General features: G+C 36.6%; 1 protein-coding gene across 1 annotated transcript in view; it reads right to left on the bottom strand.

The window, feature by feature from the left end:
- Positions 1 to 15,973, bottom strand: part of mei4 (meiosis-specific, MEI4 homolog (S. cerevisiae)) — a 47,033-nt gene extending 31,060 nt beyond the window's left edge. The window contains exons 1-3 of the mRNA XM_052536038.1: positions 15,772 to 15,973; positions 12,551 to 12,790; positions 137 to 627 (exon numbers count right to left, since the gene is read on the bottom strand). Coding sequence (XP_052391998.1) covers positions 137 to 627; positions 12,551 to 12,790; positions 15,772 to 15,802 — 762 coding nt within the window. The 5' untranslated portion in view covers positions 15,803 to 15,973. The remainder of the gene's footprint in view (positions 1 to 136; positions 628 to 12,550; positions 12,791 to 15,771) is intronic.
- Positions 15,974 to 23,436: the final 7,463 nt, after the last annotated feature.

Genomic DNA, 23,436 nt, shown 5'->3' with positions numbered 1-23,436 from the left:
TAGATGTGTAAGGGTATGTAGTTTAAAGTTGCTTACTGAAGGCCCTAACTGAATGCTATTGGCGATAACTATACGTTTCTTGGCCCACTTCTTGCTCAGTCTGCAACCCCACAGTACATGAACCTCTGTCTCTTACCAAATTGAGTTGTTGGTTGTTAAGCAGTAGGTTGATCATCTCCTTCAACAGATCATCCACTTTACTGAAGAGCTGCACTGAACAGCCACCACGACTCAGGGTCTGTGCCACCACCTGTGAAGCATGAAGCAGCTGCTCTGGGTGATCCAGAGGCTGTCCAGCATGTGCCTGCCGGAAAACCTCCACCACAGAATCCAGCAACTGCACTACTGAATCCCAGACCACTTGCCCATCAAGATAAAGTGATGACTCACAGCCTCCGCGCAAGCCACTCAGACAGTGTAGAAACTGCATGTGTTTTAACAGCTTGTGGTCCTGGCGCCATTTCCTGTTGTGGAGGGGAAAGTTCTGACTGTTTGGCGGGGTCGGAGGCAAGCATTGTCCCAGAGCACCATATATCTGTGCTTGTGAGCTTTTATCAGTGTCACAGCCAGAGTCAGCCTTTAACTGTTGCGGGTCATCCTGAGAGAGTACTCTGGGAAACTCTTGACCTGTGAAGGCAAAACACATTATGTAAGCATCATTCTGAGACAATTACTCAAGCTTTATCATTTTAGGTATTTTTCGTGCCTGGCTTGTATTTAGCATTTGTTTCAGAACCTAACGTGTTTTTCTCCATCAATTCAGTTTGTTTAGTCATATATAAACACTAGACTTCTATAAACACAGCAAACACGCTCAGATTGACACCACAATCGTAATGTATGATGTATGATGCTATGAGCAGAATCCCAGATCATTAACAGCTGCACTCTGACAAAGGAGACAACAGATTTACTCACATGTGACTTGCATAAATACAGGTCAGAGTTCCGTTTCTCCCAAGACGGTAGGCGGAGATTATTATGCAAAGTGTTCCTAGTGACGTACATAGAGATGGGCAAAAGATTTGAAATCTATAACGACTCGTTTCAGCGATTCAGAGTCGACTCCTTACTTTAGAAGCCAATAACTTTATAAATCGTGTACTTCTTGGTTTAATTACTTTGCACATTGTATACACTGATGGACAGCTACATCATACACTGTAATACAGGTAATTTTATATATATATATATATATATATATATATATATATATATATATATATATATATATATATATATATATATATAAAAAGTGGTGGGCATAGATTTTTTTTTTTTTTTTATCTAGATTAAGATCACTGTAATCTTGGAATTAATGTAGATTAATCTACATTAAAATGGCACACCTGAATTGTCCCGAAGGCATTCAGAATGTGTGTTACCCAAATAAAATAATGACTAAAAGTAACGTTAAGTCTTTGAGAAGGGGTTTCTCAAGACAGGTGGTGCATTAGACCAGGGGTTCATCTCTTGTTTCCAAAATGCATCACAAACTGCTTGAGAAAGCTTTAAACGAATTCCACATTGCACAAGGTGCAAACAACCTTACGCCTGTTTCACACATTACTCCGTCTGCAGTGCGTATGCACTGCTTATTTTTTTACGCACCCATGTTAACGGATTCCAGCGTTCACGCGGTTGTGGTCCATCAGTGTATTCCAGGAACAGTGTGTCTGCAGCAGTGCAGCGATCGTTCACGTACCGAGTAGCGGACTGCAAACGCGTCCTGTGTGAAAGCACGAGTATGAGTCCGTGCTGCTTCTGCACCACATACAAAACACACACGGACTGCAGACGGAGTATGTGTGAAAGGCGTTATTTCCCTGTCAAATGTCGAAAGCGCATTATTGTAGCGCGAAAGTACTTTAATATAATGCGTGAGCGCGAATCTCTCTGCTCGCGCGCGCTCTCAGATACATGTTGCTCTTGTTAGAATTTTATCTGGGCTCGCACTCTGAGAGAGAGCGCATTATATTCATGTACTTTCGCGCTAAAGTACTTTAGTACTTTCTTTTTTTGTGTGTTGTTTTTTAACAGTATTAGCAGTATCACATATATCCTACTAAATGATAGCAATATTTCTAGCACAATGCCTTAAAAATTAACTTTTATTTTGACGGGTTGATGTGAATACCTTTAAATTGACACTGGTTTTACTCAAATTAAATGGTAAAATACTTGTGAAGTGACTCAGAACAGTTCTGGTGATGATGTTGTTTATGTATTTGTGTCCTCATTGAGACGGCAGATGCGGAAATTACTCTAAACGTCACGCACTTCAGTCTATGTAGTAAACAAACCTACACGTCTCTGCCATTCATTCATTCACACAGAGATGCACAGAACATGCAGGATTCATATTTCAAATAACTTGGAGTGTGTGGGCTGCTTTTGGTGCTTGAATTTGTTCTTCAATATTAATGAGATCCAGGTTTAGGAATATGCTAGAAGTTACATATTTAAAAATGTTTAATTTTGTTTCTATTTAATAGGGTTGGGTATCGAAACCCGGTACCAATAGGGCCCAGGTAGCTATGGATCCAGTATGCACCAAACCGAATAAGAATGCAGATTTCGTTGCCTATTAAATGCCTGAGCGATCATTTTACATATTTGTGCTGGTTCTCCGAAATCTACACAAGAATCATAGGCGTCGCTAGGCTTTTTAGTGGGGTTATAGCATTTAACTCCGTAAACTGTACACAAATTCACGATCACCTCAAAGTTAGTCCTCTTAAATGTCATATGAAAATGGCGGCAGATCTGTCTCCTCCCTGTCTTTCAGCGTTCTATTAAATCCGCAGACCGCAGCAGACTCAAACAGAAACAGTGGACACACTGTGTGTTTATCAATAGATTGTTAAAATATCTGTATATGTACAGTTCTTTGTCATAAATAGAGTTCACAAAAGGTCACGAGGGAGCAGTCGGTTTCTCATCTACTGTAAGTTTCCGCTGTTCACCGCTCATCACACCACAGCCGTTTCCTCCAGCGAAAATATAGCCCTTAACACATATGAACGCATTACACTTATTTAAATATACTATCTAATTATACGTACTCTATATATACACTACTGTGCAAAAGTCTAGGCAGTCTGTTGTCAGACTGCTTGTGCATTCAACGATTTCAATAGATTATTATTGAACCATTTTAAAAGTATCGAAATGGCACCGGTATCGTATAAAACCCAATCGATACCCAACCCTACTATTTAACAATATTAACTTACAATACTGAAAGACGTCCTTTCTCAGGTAGATTGCATTTTTTTTGCAGAGCGAGAGAGTCTTACAGACATGCAGATTGGACGCGCTTCATATAAACAATATATTGTGTTCTATTTTCCTGTCAAAATAAGTTCCTATGATGTTTTTCAGCTTTTAAGAGCTGCCGGGTTTTCTGGTAGTGGGCGGAGCTAATGTGCAAGCCACAATCTCATTGGCTGGTGCTCACCTATTATCGTCCCGGTTTTGATTTCAGCAAATCAGTTCGAGCGAACACACAACCTTATTAATATTCATGAATCCAGTAGCTCGCTAATCCTTAGTGTGTTTTATAATGTGATTATTAGTAGAGTTTGTATTAATATCATCATCTTATAAGTATTATTGTTAGTTTTTTCCTTTTTTACAGAAACACTAAATGAGCAACAAAGCACCACCACTATAGTCTAGATGGAAATAGGGGTCCACGCGCACCCCCCGGCTTTTTTTATGCCACCTGTGCCAAAGTGTCTATTTTCATAATCTGCCAGGTACCAAGCTGAAATAATGTCCCAAGAGGTTCTTTTTAACCCTTTGCTGCACCCAACCGGAACCCGAAAAATCAAAAAGTGATATAGAAAGTGGCATAACATTAGAAGTAAACAACATACAGAGACAAATGAACACATTTTCCCGTACAATTCTGACCCCAGGAATTTAATGGAATGGTTATTTTTGACATTTGACAACATATTGACCTTATTTCTGGACAAAAATAGGAAAAATTGTCAAAGATGTGTAGAGGATCAACTATTTTCGCATAGCGCATAGGGTGATTTTTTTTCCTTAACCTGTTATTTCTTTATCATTCAAGTGTCTATTTTAAGATTAAATTGGGTACCAAGCTGAAATAATGTCCAAAATGCTTAATTTTTAACCCTTTGCACCAAACCCGAAAAATCTAAATATGATATAAAGTGGCATAACTTTATGTAAACAACTCACAGAGACAAATGGACACATTTTTCAATGCAAGTTCATTTGACAGCATTTTTATTATACTTAGCAGCCTGAAATGTTTTTTTTTTTTTTTTTTTCACTTCACCTATCCTGAACCTGAAGATATTTAAAATAGTTTTACTTTTGAAGTAAACAAAACAAAGCAAATAAACTTAAATAAAAATAAATAAATAAATAAATAAATAAATAAATAAATAAATTAAAAACAAACTACAGAAAAAATCCAAAAAGGTCCAAAAAGTTAAGTGACTGTGACTGAGAAACTACAAGTTTTTGATTTTTGGGGCTTTGCAGTTGGCAGTTGGTGGTCATCGGTTCGTACCTACAGATTGCCAGCTCCCACTGCTCTCTCTTTTAGAAAAATTAGCTACTAGCTAGTTTTTTTTTTTTTTCCAGGCTCAATACTTCATACATACATACCAAGGGGAAATTAAACATTGTAACACAGCTGAAGTGCCTCCAAAGAGTATTCGTTCCCTAACATGTATTTTACATGTCTCAACTCTTTCTGAGTATGGTAATTTTACAACACTCAACACATGCAGGTCAACACAGTATATGAGATATGAGACCCTGTGAAGACGTCAGTTCACCATACCACATGAGGGATATTTGTGAACAGATTCCATTGAAATTAGAGGACTTGTCTTTGGATACAATTGGCTATCACCAATACTGCTATAAAAGCTTTACAGGGAAAATACACTCACCTAAAGGATTATTAAGAACACCATACTAATACTGTGTTTGACCCCCTTTCGCGTTCAGAACTGCCTTAATTATATGTTGCATTGATTCAACAAGGTGCTGAAAGCATTCTTTAGAGATGTTGGCCCATATTGATAGGATAGCATCTTGCAGTTGGAGATTTGTTGGATGCACATCCAGGGCACGAAGCTCCCGTTCCACCAAATCCCAAAGATGCTCTATTGGTTTGAGATCTGGTGACTGTGGGGCACCAGAGTACAGTGAACTCATTGTCATGTTCAAGAAACCAATTTGAAATGATTCAAGCTTTGTGACATGGTGCATTATCCTGCTGGAAGTAGCCATCAGAGGATGGGTACATGGTGGTCATAAAGGGATGGACATGGTCAGAAACAATGCTCTGGTAGGCTGTGGCATTTAAACTATGCCCAATTGGCACTAAGGGGCCTAAAGTGTACCAAGAAAACATCACCCACACCATTACACCACCACCAGCAGCCTGCACAGTGGTAACAAGGCATGCTTGATCCATGTTCTCATTCTGTTTACGCCAAATTCTGACTCTACCATCTGAATGTCTCAACAGAAATCATCAGAGACTCATCAGACCAGGCAACAACTGTCTTCAACTGTCCAATTTTGGTGAGCTGAGTGGTACCCGGTGGGGTCTTCTGCTGTTGTAAGTCATCCGCCTCAAGGTTGTGTGTGTTGAGGCTTCACAAATGCTTTGCTGCATACCTCGGTTGTAACCAGTGGTTATTTCAGTCAAAGTTGCTCTTCTATCAGCTTGAATCAGTCGGCCCATTCTCCTCTGACCTCCAGCATCAACAAGGCATTTTCACCCACAGGACTGCTGCATACTGGATGTTTTTCCCTTTTCACACCATTATTTGTAAACCCTAGAAATGGTTGTGTGTGAAAATCCCAGTAACTGAGCAGATTGTGAAATACTCAGACGGGCCCGTCTTGCACCAACCATGCCACATTCAAAATTGCTTAAATCACCTTTCTTTCCCATTCTGACATTGAGTTTGGAGTTCAGGAGATTGTCTTGACCAGGACCACACCTCTAAATGCATTGAAGCAACTGCCATGTGATTGGTTGATTAGATTATTGCATGAATTAGAAATTGAACAGGTGTTCCTAATAATCCGTTTACAAGTGTCAAAGGCTTCTACATCTGGTGAATCATTATCAGTGAAAAGGGATTCTCTGCGCCATGTCCAATCACTGTCAGTTCAATCTGAAGGAGCTCCAAGAAGGTGTTCCTTCTTGTTTCCCCAATCAGTGCATTTTCTGTGACAAAGCATAATAAAAAGTTCAGGGGCAAGACTGAAGAGCTTACAAAGTTTCAGAGTTGGAAACACAAAGAACCAGCCTGGAAAGTTATTGAACCTAGGGCACAGGAATTAATGAAAGAGGCTCTTTATCGCAAGGTGCAAGGCAAGGACCTTTTTGTAATGGAAGCTAAGTATCATCCATCATGCAGAAACAACTTCAACACAGAGTACCAAAGCCAAGAGCGTGGAAGGGAGAGAGTAGAAAAGGCAACAGACAACACTGGCAGCCTGCAGCCCCAGAAGATAGCAGCACATAAAATTAAATCACATTCTCCAAGGTGCAACAACATGAGTGTATTAAGTTGAACCTCATATACAGCTCTAGAATTACTGTAGATGAAGAAGTTGGATGTGCATACAAACTTGGAACAGCTGACCAACTTCAAGAAGCAGCATTCACCCTCCACCCTCCAAAGAGTCAAAAGAAGCTACCATCGACACCTCTATTGAAGCAAATAGGTTATAAAGTTATAAAGTTAATTTACTGCTTTCGAGGTCCTACATTGACAATGCACAGACATTTGATTTTGATATTTATAAGAGTCCCTTTTCAATGATAATGATTCACCAGATGTAGAAGCCTTTGACATTGTAAACAATCTATTTTCCCTGTAAAGCTTTTATAGCAATATTGGTGATAGCCAATTGTATCCAAAGACAAGTCCTCTAATTTCAATGGAATCTGTTCACAAATATCCCTCATGTGGTATGGTGAACTGACGTCTTTACAGAGTCTCATATCTCATATCCCCCACCAAACTAAGCTACCAACACTGCTAGTCAAGATTACAGAATTTTGTATGTTTCTCTTATGGCTTCAGACGTTTGTTCTATTTGAACTTAAGATCCCTGCCAAGTAGACAGGATATTCTGCCATGATTTCAGTTTGAAGCAAATGTAATATGTTCCATTCAAAGTACATTGAAGTGTACGAGATGCTAATTTAAATTGTATTTATTTACAGAGATCTTTGATGTAGACATATGCCGGTACTCTGTAATGCGATATCACGGTAATGAATATGCACAATATTTATTGTTTTTTAGAAGTTATCGTGGACACTTCTAAATAACGTGAATAATTGTACATTATAAATTATTCAGAACTTGGGATGGGATGCATTTTAAGAATACGATTCCCATCAATTAGTCAAAATGCACAACACTGCTGTATGCTGCTTGAAAGACGTGTGTGGACTCTGATGTACAAGCATGCATGAGAAGCACATGGGGAATGCATGAGAAATGCACTGAATGAAAGCACTTTCACTCTTTGACAGCAGATGGCGCTAAAATGCAGAAAATGCAGCCGTTATCCTGAAAACCCAATAAATAAAGCAGCTGCATTACTTTCTAAAACACAATTTAAATAGACTTAAATGGTGTTCATCACAGCACCAAATACTTAAATATTTAGACTTAAACGGCTATTTATTTTTGTATTTTAATCTGGAATACAACATGCCATAGATATTGTTTGAAAGTGTTCTGATTGTTTATTGTTCATACACACTTTACATTTGGGCTTCATTAGTTAATTAATTAGTTAACATTAACTGCCAATGAAAAATTCCTCTGAAAAGTCAGTAATTTTAGGAATTCCAATATTTAATAACATGTTAAAATTGTAAATTGCAACTGTGTTAATTAATGAGCTAACATGAATGAAGACATTTATTACTTCTGTAGCAAATGTATCTATTGCTCATTGTGAGTGTTAATGCATTAACTAAAATTAACTGATGAAGTCTTTTTGTAAAGTGATACCTATGTTCTTTATAGTACTTTTGCACTTTAATCTGTGTAAAACATTTAACCTGATATACTTTTTTTTTTTTTTTTTTTTTTGTATCGCATTATTGTATTTAAAAAGTTGCCAGTTGGTTAAGAGGTTGAGCAGCGCAAATGAATTTTTTGAATGAATTTTCCGAAGTGAGGTAAACTTTAACAGATTTCCCCTGCTCAGGTAGTAGGGAGCAATGAACACTGTGTAGGGACCATGCTGTATTCACTTAGACCAAAAAGGTCTGCACCAAGAGGGGAAATTAACTTGAGTTCAATTCAATCGAACCAAACAAGACCGGTGTAAATACACCCTTAATTTGCATATAAAAAAAACAATTGCACTTATGATGTGTGTAATTCTTTATTAATATTTTTCCCCCTGAGGTTGAGATGGGGCTTTTGTGTTGATCATTTTGGTGATGGCTGGGTAAAGCGGCTCTAAAAGTGACAACAGTATGACTCACCTTCAGGAAGAAAGGGTTTGTACAGTGTGTTTAATCTCCCCTTTTATTCTGTTTCAAGTGGCCAAGTGCCACACACAAATACAAAGAGTGCGGCTTATGAGTCAATAGGTAGTAATAGAATAAACATTATTAAAATTGAAACTGCGATTTCCATAGTAAACTGTGGTTTTGGCTCAATGAAGCAAATTCTGAATCTGTTTTCTTGCTGCACTCCCTTATAACGTGTCCTAGCACGATTAAATGTTGGGTGACAGAGCGATGAGCAAATGTCGTTTCTCTGTAATCTGGAACATATTTGGGACACTTATGATTTCCATTACTAATGAAATGGTTTTTTGACTACCTCTGTAGGTGTTTTTAGTGATCTGTACTGATCCCTTTCCTGTTTTAGGGTTCACTGATTGTGATCGGATTAACAAAAACACATCTTACAGTTTTTCTCAATTGAGTAAACACATTTCCTGAAATGATGCCTTCTTTTTTTTGCGAATCTCTTAACACAAATCCATAACTCAATTCCCCAAACTTCCTATATTCAGGTCAAAATGAAGCTCTCTACTCAAAACCTCTTCCTTCATGTCTCTTTAATGACCATATGGTGTAAGCACTGAGAAATGTAGTGATTTGTGTGTAGAGTATTGCAGTAACAGTTCACCAAATTTGACTGTGTAGGGCCCTATGATTTCCACGATGCAGAAAAGGCGGACGGAATCACGGAATCCAGTCATAAAAACGAAGTTTACAGTTTAACGTGGAATGTCAGAGAATTTAAAATTTTTTAAATGAATTTATCAAAAGTAGGTAATTCCACAATATGGACTAATACCTGTAAATAATAACCCGGAAAAGTCTATTTAATATGAATCCTGTATGTTCTGTGTGTCTCTGTTAATGAATGGCGCAGAAGCGCGGTGATTTCAGCTTGTCTCACTAAATGACTATGTGAACACATGAGGAACATCTCCAGAACTGTTATAAGAGTCACTTCATGAGCATCTGACCGTTTGATTTGAGTAAAACTAGCGTCATATACACAGAACTGAAAATGTATTCACAGCAACCAGTCAAAATAAAACTCTGGTTTAATTTAAATTAATTAATGTAAATGTATTACTATTACTATGTATAATGTACATAGCCTACTACTACTACTACTACTAAAATGAAACAATTTTTAAGGAAATAATCAATCACAGGGCTCCAAACAAAAAAATCGAGTAAGGAGCCATTAGCTCCTATAAGAAAAAAACTTAGGTGCCAAATTTTTTTTTTAGGTGCCACAGAATAAACATGTTTTATGTGTTTTATTTAAATTGTTTAATTTACATTTTAACTTTTTAATCATACTGATGTGTTTATGTCTCATCTTTTGTTGACTTTATCAGCATTTTAATCCACCTTGTAGATAACCTGGGAATGAAGGTTCACTTAAAGTGGGAGCTAAATCTCTTTTCCAACTTGAAATATACAGTCATGCGTTGTTTATTACACAAAACCTGGACCAATATCATGGACCATAAGCATCACTTGGCACCTGAGTATAGTTTGGGGTCCTCCTCAATGCATCCTGTAAATGTTGTCATACTCTCTTAAAAATAAAGGTGCTTCATGATACCATAGAATAACCTTTTTGTCCTGTCTAAATGGTTTCATAAAGAACCTTTAACATTCAAAGACAACAGATTATGAAAAGGTCAGAAAGAGATTGTTCTTCAAAGAGCCTTTGACTGAATGGTTCTTTGTGGAACCAAAATTGTTCTGTAAAGAAACTTTTAAGCTCCTTTATTTGTAAGAGTGCATGTCTTTCACACTTTCAGTCTGTTTTTCTTAATTAGTAAAATTAAATTTTATAGAAGGAGTTGAATCATGACAACAGGTTAAGTAAAAATATTAAAATTCAATAGCTCATAAATATAGCAAAATGCTCCTTTTTATAGTTATTTTTCTAGCTGACTGATGAGCTTATGGACACCAAAAGGTCAATTTATCCTTTGCAAAAATGTATGCGTCTTCAGGGAGAGAGCAGCTCATGGTTGCTTAGCAACGGCAGACCCCTCAGGATCGCAAGAGCCTGAAGGTTTTTGGAAAAAAATCAGAAAGCGGCTCGCCTAGCGTTTTCCACGCGTTTTTAGGCGCGATATGTGAACGGCCCCTTAAAGAGCACCAAAACTGTATTTATTGTTTGAATTTTGTTATGAATTTTGAATAATTTTAAAGCTGATACTTTGTAAATTAAAAAGTAACAAAGCAAAAAGCTTTTTGCGATTTACTGGAGGGCAAGTGCACTTCAAATGAAGTTCATGCATTAACAGAACACAGCATGGACTAAGATCTTGTTAAGAAGAAGCCTTATGATTATAAACAAGAACTGTTAACGATATTGCCAATATCCACACAGATGACAGCTTTATCTGTTGTAGTTTGTTCAAGTTATGAAAGAAATAGACGCTGTTTTTCTGCACTTTCTCTTCAAGTCTCCATTAGTCCTCTCTCGCTCTCTTTTTCCCACTAAAACTTTGATGCGCATTCTCTCAATGCGCGAACATAAAAGATGTGAATGCAAAACAATCATGAAAAAAGGCATTACATGCAATTTTTTAAGAGATAACATGTAAATACATAGCCCTAGTGGCCAGTGGCTACCTCAGCAAAAACTTTACTCGCATTTTATTATTTATGGTCGCAAATGCGACCGTTTTAGTCGCAGTTTGGAGCCCTGAATCAACATTTTTACTAGTAAATTTAATAGTAAATTACCAAAAAAATAAAGTTTGCTTAATTTTATATAATAATTTTTTTTTTTTTTCAGAGGGCCCTAAACCTAAACCTTTAATAGTTTGTTGTATAAATGTATAAGTGTTATGATTTTAATTAATTAGACATGATTTTTGTTTAATACAAATTTAACCATTAAAAAGGAGTTGAGAAATTAAAACAGAAAAAAAAAATAGAATCCAGAAAAATGTAAACGGAATTTAAAAAAAAATTAAAAAATAATTTTGGAAAATATAAAACAGATTTCATAGGCCCCTAATTGTGTCAAAGAAGGGGAATAGTGTTTATAGTTTAGGGTAATGGGTGTGCTTTTTAAAAAAATGTTGTTATGGTTTTTAAATTGCAGTTCAAAAAACTGGCTATAGTGTTTTAGCAATCAAGAGGGACACAGGGCCTGAATTTTTGGTAGCTTAAATCCTGTCACCACCCTCTGCACTGGTTTTTGATCTTGCAGGTCTGTAATGCAAACTCTCTGAATATTCTTCATAGTGATTTGCAGGCGCTGGTCTGAATATGCTGCTGCAAGAAGATGCGGCCACGTGTCTTTTGACACACTGCTATTAGTCAGAAACCACAGTTTTATTTGTGAGGTGTTGTGAAAGATTAAAGGGAAAAGATTAATCATTTGCAGATTCCATATGTGTTACTCACCTTTAGGTCTCTGTGAGGTGCACACCATCTTGTGTTTATGCTGTGTTTATTTTTAAGCAAAAGTGTGCTTTGCTTCATAATAAAGTCTACAATATATGAATAATGCATTGTACTGCATGCAAGCATATGTTTGTGATTTTTATTTGTCATGTAGAGTAGGCTGGGACTGATATCATGTGTGTTACAAGTTTAGGATGCGGTTTGAGAAGAGTGTTACTGTATGTGTTTGTGTAAATATCCATTTAATAATTAAAAATATAAGATTAAAATGCACATTCTAAATGCACAACATAAAATAAACCTAATCGAACACAATACAGCACAATGTAAGGTCTTCACTCTGTCCAATATGAATTAAAGTAAGGTGGATATATTCCTCATCAGTTATAATCTGTTCTGTATGGCCACCTAGTGCCGGAGTTGTGTAACTTAGAGAATAACATCTCAAGATCAGAAGAAAATGAAGCTGTGATAATGAGAAAACAAGAAAAATAATGACAATCCATGGCCTCTTAGGACTTCCATAGATAAAGGCATGATCATTCAACTTTTTTTTTTTTATTTCCAGGCCTGAAACAGATTCATATAAAGTCCTACCTTGTCCGGGCGCATCATTCCTCTTGGTCTCGAACAGTACGCGAGTGAGAAGCAGCTCTTGTCTGAGATGCAGCAGATCTTCATGAAGACTATGAGCTTTAGATCTCCAGCCTTCGTCCTGCTGTCGGAGTCGATCAGCCAGAGATTCAGCGAACTGTCTGGCTCGTCCTGACGGGCTGATCTTAATAACAGCCACGGCCACAGCCAGTTTAGAGACTCTCATATACCAGCTCCCCGCTCCTACAGAGACAACCAAACCGTTCAGCACGAGCAACCTCTGACATCACATCCACACCGGACACACACACTGAGAGCAATTCATATATATATATATATATATATATATATACAGACTTACTGAACCTGCTTTTGAACTTGTTCCTTAAATGCAGATAATCATGAACCTAAATGAACACTTGTGTGGGTTTTAATGTCCCAGTACTGTGCCAAGGACAGTAGTCACACTGTGATTAATACAAAAACCCATGGGTCCTTCTCAGGAAGACTAATATGGAGCCAGAAGAGTCTCAATAAAGATAAATGCACACACTACATTCACATATGCACACACAGGATTCATAGATGCACACACATGATTCATAAATACACACACAAGATACACAAATGCGCACAAAATTCACAAATGCACACACAAAATTTAAAAAGCACAGAAGATTCACAAATGCATACAAAATTCAGAAATGCACACAAAAATCAGAAATACACACACAATTCAGAAATGCAAACAACATTTACAAATGCACTCAAGATTCACAAATGCACAGGACAAGATTCACAAATGTATTTCTGATGCACACACACATATATCTTGATTCACAAACTGCTTGCGGTCTGTGAACTTCACTGCATTCGTGTGTGAATTTTGAGACTCCCCTGACTTGGCTCTACACACAAATGCTTTTTTTTAAACAGGGAATGATCAGCAACCAATCAGATATCTCCCTTATTTTAGCCAATCACAAGAATGCACCCCATGTGGGGGATTGTTTACTTATAAGCCAATCACATGAACATGTTCACACAGCAATTGTATTAAATTGTATGAAAATACAGATGTTTAGATTACAATTCAGGTTTATTTTTTATTATTTTTTACTAAATATAAATTTAAAAATGTCTCAATACATATAGCCCAGTGACTGCAGAAAAAAAGTTAACCATGGATTCATAAATTTGCAATAGGCAATTATTTCATTTTATTGAAATATTTTAATGAAAGTAAAAAAAAAAAAAAATGTTTAAACCTTTATGAATATTTAAATATATCTAAATATTCTTTTGGATGCAATATAGAAGTCACTTTAATTATAATATTCAGTCCCTACATGAAGAGAGAGTCAGTGGTCCGCTGCGAGAGGAAAGTGGCTCTCTGGCTGCGAAAAGTGGGTCTGCGGCTGTCGTTCGCTTAGGAAAGTGAGTTGATCGCTGCTTGAGGAAAGTGAATCGTTCGCTGAGGAAAGTGAGTCGTTCGCTGCGTGACTCGTGAGGAAAGTGAATCGTTCGCTGAGGAAAGTGAGTCGCTCGCTGGGTGAGGAAAGTGAGTCGTTCGCTGCGTGTCTCGTGAGGTAAGTGAGTCGCTCGCTGGGTGAGGAAAGTGAGTCGCTCGCTGGGTGAGGAAAGTGAGTCGTTCGCTGCGTGACTCGTGAGGAAAGTGAATCGTTCGCTGAGGAAAGTGAGTCGCTCGCTGGGTGAGGAAAGTGAGTCGTTCGCTGCGTGTCTCGTGAGGTAAGTGAGTCGCTCGCTGGGTGAGGAAAGTGAGTCGCTCGCTGGGTGAGGAAAGTGAGTCGTTCGCTGCGTGACTCATGAGGATAGTGAGTCGTTCGCTGCGCAAAGTGGGTCGCTGGCTGCGCAAAGTGAGTCGCCGGCTGTGTGAGGTAAGTGAGTCGTTCGCTGAGGAAAGGGAGTCGTTCGCTGCGTGAGGAAAGTGAGTCGTTCGCTGATTGGCTTATAAGTAAACAATCCCCCACGTGGGGTGCATTCTTGTGATTGGCTAAAACAAGGGAGATATCTGATTGGTTGCAGATCATTCCCTGTTTAAAAAAAGGCATTTGTGTGTCGAGCCAAGTCAAGGGAGTCTCAAAATTCACACACGAATGCAGTGAAGTTCACAGACCGCAAGCAGTTTGTAAATCAAGATATATGTGTGTGTGCATCAGAAATACATTTGTGAATCTTGTCCTGTGCATTTGTGAATCTTGAGTGCATTTGTAAATGTTGTTTGCATTTCTAAATTGTGTGTGTATTTCTGAATTTTGTGTGCATTTCTGAATTTTGTATGCATTTGTAAATCTTCTGTGCTTTTTAAATTTTGTGTGTGCATTTGTGAATTTTGTGTGCATTTGTGTATCCTGTGTGTGTATTTATGAATTATGTGTGTGCATGTATGAATCCTATGTGTGCATATGTGAATGTAGTGTGTGCATTTATTCTTATTGAGACTCTTCTGGCTCCATAGACTAACGATGTAACCCCCACTCACAGATCAACATAACATTTTCCAAGTAAAACCGTATTATAACACACAACTAACAAATTCTTAATTCTTAATTTAACTCTTAACTTTAGTTTCTTTTTTATTTTGTACAACTTTGGATTGTAGGAACAGTTTTATTTTATTTTGAAACCACCTGTCACTACTTCAACACCTTAGTGTTAAAATGACAAACAACAATTTGTTTTTTCTTTGCTTTTATTGTCGTGATTCGGTTTATGATTATTTTAATTCCTTTTTATGTAAAGCATTTTGAATTACCATTGTGTAAGAAATGTTCCATATAAATAAACATGCCTTGTCCGAGGCGCCAACAATATGATATTGAATATGTAACTAACGTTAGTTCTGGTAAAAACTTCAGCAGGGGGTGAAAGACACCATAACTGTGGCTCAAATTATTTTAAATAAATAAATAAACTCCGTGTCCAGTGAAGATCAGCGTGCCGTTTAGAGGAACTTGTCGTAGCAAACATGTTGTCGATTTAACGAAGAAAATGCAAAGCAAAAATAATCTCATGTCAGTTTTTTTTTTCTTTTTACAAAGAAGCTAGTTTGGGACGGTAGTGTACTTAAAATGGACTTTTACAGCAACATGCTTTTGCATTTGACCATCCAATCATTACAAACACTCAATAACTGTGAGCTTTGTTTGTGCCAACGTTCTTGTAAGGGTTATAACATCATTAACATGTGACTCCAACGTTACCTTCATAATCTGAGGCAGATTTCTTCTCCATTCTTCTTCAGTCGATCTGAGACGCTTACATAGTGTACAACTATTTTAATACATATGAAATAACGTCGAATTAAAGTGATTTTGTAGAAAATCCACTGATAAATAATCACTTCTAACTGACGAGCGTAATCAAACAGCCAACGTTAAACGCAATAGACACGCCCCCTCGAAGTTGCCCCGCCCACTCTAATTAAAATTCACTCGAGACAGAATTAATTGATCTGGTAGGCTACGTTGGGGCAAAGCATGTTACACGTTAGTTTTTAACGTTTAAGTGAGTACACTTAATATGCCTTAATATGTAAAAATGGTTTGCACCTTAATATGTGTAAAATCAGGGGCGTAGATTACGCGGGGGACGTGTCCCCCTACTTTTATCATCACAGAAATTCGTCCCCCGCACTTTTTCGGGCAAATGTGTTCATATAGAGGTTTTCATTAAATGGTGTGAATAAATATAGATTTAAACTCAAAGAGACAGCATAGTCTGCGCATGACCTGATGTTTTTTCGGACCGAGAAGGTGAGATGAACATCACAGGGCGCTAAACACTCAGTGTGTGCTTCATTCATACTCAAAGACGGAGGGCGCACTCGCGCAGAAAGTCTTAACAGGAAACTCATAATATGGACAACAGCGTCCATCTACCGCTGTATGAAAACAGTTGTTTTCGGTTTTGTTTTTTTCAAGTCCAAAAAAAATCTCCAGCAGGTGACAAAATATATGAACAATGCAATTCTAATTTACATAGCATTTATTGGAGTAAATAAACAATTCTGCCTTATTATGTGATAACAAGTGTTTGCAGTACTATATAAACAAATCATTATTTGTTTTTGTTCAGCAGTTTTGTAAGAAAACTGAAACTAAACTGAAATCTTCAGATTTCTAAGCCAATCAAAATCTAGAAATTAGAGAAAAAATCAGAAATAATTCTGATATTCTGATTTGCCGCTAAAAAAAAAAAAAAAAAACGTGTATTATGATAATGTTGAAAACAGCTGAGTATATATTTTTTCAGGTTTCTTTGATGAATAGACGGTTCAGAAGAGCAACATTTATCTGAAATAGAAATCTCTGAACTAATTTCTATCATTTAGCCTATTTAACCAAAAAAAAAAAAAATAGAAGAATTCAGAATAATTCACATAAATGCTGATCTGTGGATCCTTCTATTCATCAAAAAAGGCTGAAGAAAATGTACTCCTCTGTTTTAAATATTGATAATCAGCAAATTAAGAATTTCTGATTAATGTAACACTGAAGACTGGAGGAATGATGCTGAAAATACACCTCTGATCACAGGAATACATTAAATTAAAAAAAATATTCAAATAGAAAACAGTGATTAATAGTAAATAGTATCCATTATCCATTATATAAATATGTGTGTGTGTGTGTGTGTGTGTGTGTGTGTGTGTGTGTGTGTGTGTGTGTGTGTGTGTGTGTTTGTGTATGTAATTTCTGTCCCCCTCACTTCTGAAAAGATGGCTACGCCCCTGTGTAAAATATATGACTTGTGTCCATGTAATTTTCCCCATATATAAAAAAGCATAACGTTTGTCTTTTTTATTGGAGTACAGATATAGAACAGATACACTTGCATGTAAATATACACAGAGAATATACACGTGTACTCACTATTACAATCATCACCGTGACAACTGAAATAAATCTAATAAATTATCCATGGAATGACATAAATCGAATAACAAGTGACACGTTTTAAGTATATTTTTGTGTGGATACATAATCGTCATCAAATCTGAAAGCAAGTCTATTGCTACAGTTAACTGCAACCATAGCCTCCCAATCATCTAAAGCAGATGTAGAATATCGTTCGCAAAAGCATTCATTTTATTAGTGTTAACTCATACGGTAACGTACGCCTCTATATCTCAAGTTTTTCCCAAGAAGTCTTCTTTTTTATGGTATAATGGAAATACAGATACACTGCTTTGTGGAAAAGCAGACGTTAGCTGATTTCATGTTCAGTATCCCTGCATCTCAATGTTTTAACTTATACTACGCCCATAAAGTATGTACTCTTTTAATGAAGAAAAAAGTACACACTTTTGACTGTGTAGTAGAAGAGAAGGCAAGCTTTGGGACATACAATTACAATTGCGTCTTTAAACTGAAATCTGTACTTGGATTTTCTATGCATGTGTAGGCCGATTGGCAACTTCCCGCTCCCTCTCTTGAAACTAACAAGGAAGTGAATAAAACTGTAATTCATCGACTGGGTGTGGGTGCTTGAGGCTGGCTGCAAAAACAAGTCAGTCCCATAGAATCCCCATGTTAAATTGCCCAACTTTACAGCAGAAAAAAAACACGTTTACAGCCTGGAGCAAAAAATTATTTTGGTCTATATAGCTAATTTTACCCTTCACGACAACTGTGAGGGGGGTGAATTATTTTATTACTCCTCTGTTTAAATTATATTAAGTCTTAAAGTTCTGCATAATTAAGGGTGTGGGCTCTAGAGTGACAGGTGGATTGCAGGGAGGCAGGGTTTCATATTTTTTTGAAGCACCCCTGGGCGCTGCCATTGGCTAGTGGACCCCCACCTGCTGTTAGCATTCCATTGACTCCCATTCATTTTGGCGTCACTTTGACAGCGAAGAACTTCTGAGGCATTTAAAGACTCCATTTGTCCATTAATTATTTCTAAAGAAACACGAAAATGTATAAAAGGCTCCATTACCTTGTATCTTATGTTATGGTTCCGTAGAAGCAGTTTTTGTAAAAAATAGGCTAATGGTTGCGTCATAATCAGCGATGCACACGCATTAATGTCTCATGACTACGCTGTCCCTACTAGTGAAGAGATGATGCAAACTCAATCAGTGAGTATAAGGAGACCATTGGAATCTAAACCTTCTAAAATTTCAGTATCTCCAAAAAAAGTAAAAGGGGATGGTCTGCCTGAGGTTTCCAATGCCGCTATTCTTGACGCCATAAATAATCTGACAGCCATGATGGAGGGTTTCGGGACGCAACTAAAGCAGAATACGGTAATGATAGCTGAACTGGCAAAAGGTGTTGAATTTAATGCAAAGGAGATCAAGGACTGCAAATCTGTGTTGAGTAACCTTGGAAAAGAAGTGTCTTAAGGAGCGGGTTCAGGAACTGGAGCATTATAAGCGACGCTGGAATCTCAAGCTTTGTGGTTTAAAAGAGAAAACTGAAGAAAGAACACGGGACGAGATACTTGGTATCATGGCGAAGATCAATCCACAGAGGTCCACAAAATTGGAAAGTATGGTGGATTCGATACATCGCGTAGGGAAGGTGGAGATGGGATGAAACTGACAGGTGGTCATCCAATTCACCATAAGGCACTATAGAGATGATTTCTGGCGTCTTACGAAGAATTCCTCAGTATGTAAAGATCTGAGCATCAGTTTCGTCGAGCACATCCTTCCAGTGGACAGGGAGGCAAGTGCACTACTGTGGCCGCAGATAAAGCAGGCAAGAGAAGCAGGTCACCAAGCTTATTTTAGAGGTCCATGGCTACATCAACGGCAAAATAATCTCTGCTACTTAAGGTTTTTGTGGCAGGCCTATGTCTTTACTAAGGAACTTCTGATCATTGCATGATTGGTTTAAATTTAAAGTCTCTGACTGCACGGCGTCGTAATAAGGGATATTGGAAATTTAACGCCAATCTTCCTAACTTGGAGGCCTTTTGTCAAGGAATTAAAAATATTGTTGCAGAAGTGAGTGAAGATTGTACACTCTCCTCGAATATTAGCAAATGGGAATATTTGAAATTTAGAGTTCGTAGTTATTCTATTTCCTTTGGTAAAAAGCTAAAAAAAATCGATCCATTTAGAAGTTAATCTTATTAGTCAAGTCACCTTTATTTATATAGCGCTTTAAACAAAATACATTGCGTCAAAGCAACTGAACAACATTAATTAGGAAAACAGTGTGTCAATAATGCAAAATGATAGTTAAAGGCAGTTCATCATGGAATTCAGTTATGTCATCTCTGTTCAGTTTAAATAGTGTCTGTGCATTTATTTGCAATCAAGTCAATGATATCGCTGTAGATGAAGTGACCCCAACTAAGCAAGCCAGAGGCGACAGCGGCAAGGAACCGAAACTCCATCGGTGACAGAATGGAGAAAAAAACCTTGGGAGAAACCAGGCTCAGTTGGGGGGCCTGATCTGGATACAGACTGGATCTGGTGGCTACGGTGACCTCGGAACAAGAGAGAAACAGACTAATATTAGCGTAGATGCCTTTCTTCTAATGATGTGGCAAGTACATCGGGTGTTATGGGAAGTGTTCCAAGTTCAGGTCTACCTAATTAATGCAGCCTAAAAATCCTTTTAGAGGATAAGTGAATGTTGCAGTAATAGTCAGTCTACTGATTCAGATAAAACAAAGCTTTTGTTCTTACAATCCAAACTTTATACTATATTTGTTGAAAAGGTTAAAGGAGCTTATATTCATTCAAGGGCCAAATGGATCGAAGAGGGGGAGAGAAATTCAGCGTACTTCTGTACATTGGAAAAGAGCAGGCAGGAGAAAAATAATATACGATCCTTAATTATCGATGGCAATGAATCTACGAACGCTCATGATATTGCACAAAAAAAATATTTTCCTTTTATAGTAACTTATATAAATTGAAATTTTCTCAAATTAATGCAGATGCTTTTTTTTAAGACTATTAAGCCATTTATTCCACAAATCAGTTTGGAGTTTAAAGAGATTTGTGATGCAAAAATCTAGTTACAGGAGTTGGAGGCTGCTTTGCAATCTTTACCCTCTGACAAATCTCCTGGCTCTGATGGTTTAACAGCCAACTTTTACACATTTTTGAGGGATTCTATAAAATGTATTTTATTCAAACCTTTAACAGAGGTTACTGAATGTCTTTCAATTTCCCATACTATGAAGGGGTTATAATTCTTATTCCTAAACCAGGCAAAGATCCTAAATTTTTAGATAATTTGCGGCCCATTACATTATTAAATATTGATTATAAATTGTTAGCCCACATTTATTCTAATTGTTTGAAAACCGGATTATCTAAGATTATAAGTAATACACAGTCAGGGTTTATGAGGGGTAGATTGATTCATAATAGTTTTCGTTTGGTCCTTGATTTGATTGATTATAAAGACAAAATTAACGATGACGGTATCATGTTTTTTCTTGATTTCTACAAAGCGTTAGACACAATCGAACACCCTTTTTATCTTTGTGGCTTTAGAATTGTATGGGTTTGGGAAACAGTTTAGAAGTATTATTGGTAGATTATATTGGGATACAAATTGTTCTGTTTCATTGACTGAAGGGACCACTCCTCGCTTTAATATAAGCCGAGGTATTAAACAAGGCTGTCCAGTTTCGCCTTCACTTTTTATTTTGGCTGCTGAAATGCTTGCTCTTGCAATTAAAAATTCTGACTTTGAGCAATTTAAGGTTATTGATGATTCCATAGTGATCAGTCAATTGGCTGATGACACTTATTTCTAAAGAATTCTGATCAGGTTCCAAAAACTCTCAAAATTATTAATCATTTTTCTAATGCCTCAGGCTTATGTCTTAAACTAAGCAATTGTGAAATATTGACATTGAAAGAATCTCAGCTCACACAAATTTGCAATGTACCAGTTAAATCTAGGATCACATATCTTGGTATTCTAATTACCAAAGATAAAGAACTAAGTGAATGACTTAAAATATCTAATAGTGAATATAAGGCCAGATTGGATAGATGGACGCAGAGAGATATTTCTATATTTGGACAAATTTTATTGACAAAAGTGGAATCTCTATCTAGGTGTATTTACCCTGCAGGATCCCTTCCCATTTCTAATAAGAAAATTAAGTTAATTAATCAAATGAATTTTAATTACATTTGGAAGAGGAAATCTCATTATGTTAAAAAAGGGACACTAGTGAAGGATTACAAAGAAGGGGGTTTGCAGAATTGCAAGATAAACTGGCTCAAAAATGTTCTAATAAATAATGACAGTTTCTGGTTCTGCGCGCCTAGAAATATCTTTGAAAGTGTTGGTGAAATAGAATTCTTATTACGATGTGATTTTTCCGCTTCCGCTCAAATTATCAGAATATCACAAACAAGTTATTTTATATTGGAAGATGATTTATAAACATAATTTTCCCCACATAATTCACCTATTTGGAATAATAGGCAAATTTTATTTAGGAATAAGTCACTTTTTATAAGAGATTGGTGGAAGAGAGGTGTCTGGTCTTTTGTTCACCTGCTAGGGAAATATGGTTATTTTTTGGATCACAGTACTTTCTGTGAAAAATATAGTAAACATTGTGATTACAAGCAGAGTGCTGAACTTTATTCCAAAGGCCTGTGTATTGTTGGTTAGTAACACAGTGCCTAATGTAACCGAAGCTCTTCATTTAACTTTTTTTTATAATAAATGGGAAAGATTTTATTAGTAACCGCCTGCCATATAAATTAATAAGGACTTTATTGACCCAAGATAAATTTCCAAATCAAGCTAGTCGAAATAATCTTTTTCCCAAGAGCTCTATTTTTAAATTAAGAACCATGTATATCTCCTTTCCCATACCCCCCAAAGCCAAGGAAGTACACTTGAAAATGTTTAATGATGTCTACCCATCTTTAGAGTTTCTTAGATATAGATTCAATATTGATAACAATAATTGTATCTTTTGTGATGTTGATATTGAAACAACTGTACATTTATTCATTGACTGTTCTTTCAGTAGAGCCTTTTGGTCTGATAGATTCGAGAGGCTTAAAGTTTCAATCAAACTGTCTTCTCAATTTTCTAAAAATTACATAATTTTTGGTTTAATAATGGAAGATGTGCATACTCATGTTGTTCTGAATAATATTCTCATTTTGGGCAAATTTTATATTCATTAATGTATAGGTGCCTTAAAACAAAGGCATTGTTTTCTGTTTTTCAAAATGAATTTTGGATTTACTGTAAATCTGTAAAACAGTTAAAATCTAAACCAGGAAGAAGACTGTTTGGTTTATTGCAGAAATGTAAACTATTAGAAGACCCTAATGAATAAATCATGTTTTATCATTATTCTGTTTTCTTATTTCTTCATCTTTTGGTTTGGTGCTCTGTTCTTGTGAATCTCATTACTATCTTGTATTGCCTTATTGTATATATATTTTCTTTTTTTTTCTTTTTTTATATGCATGTGTGTAACTTCCTTTTAAAACCTTATAACTTAAGATGCTTAACAAATCATTCGTTAATGTGCATTCATATAGAAGTAACATAAACAACTAACTGTGATTTATATATTTTAATGTATGTGCACTAATAAATTTGTGATATTTCCACCATTACTGTTTAGGCAAGGCAAGGCAATGTTTATGTTTTTGAAAGATAATGATAATTTCATTTAACAATGGGGAGGGGTTATATTTATCAAGATGTACAGTAAATAATCAAAGGATTGATTTTTTTAATTAACACCAGGTTTTCTTAATAGATTTGAGTAAAGACTGCATCATAAAGATTGAATACATAATGAAACAATGCAATACAAAATAACAACTGAAAACAGAAAATGCTGGTGCTGGTTGCAATAGTGATATATATATGTTTTGTTTGTTTATCTTTTTTTGTCTTAGTGATTCC

Source organism: Carassius gibelio, chromosome A20 (assembly GCF_023724105.1).
Source record: "Carassius gibelio isolate Cgi1373 ecotype wild population from Czech Republic chromosome A20, carGib1.2-hapl.c, whole genome shotgun sequence".
In the NCBI taxonomy this organism is placed as follows: Eukaryota; Metazoa; Chordata; class Actinopteri; order Cypriniformes; family Cyprinidae; genus Carassius; species Carassius gibelio.
This window is presented reverse-complemented; position numbering and strand designations above follow the sequence as displayed.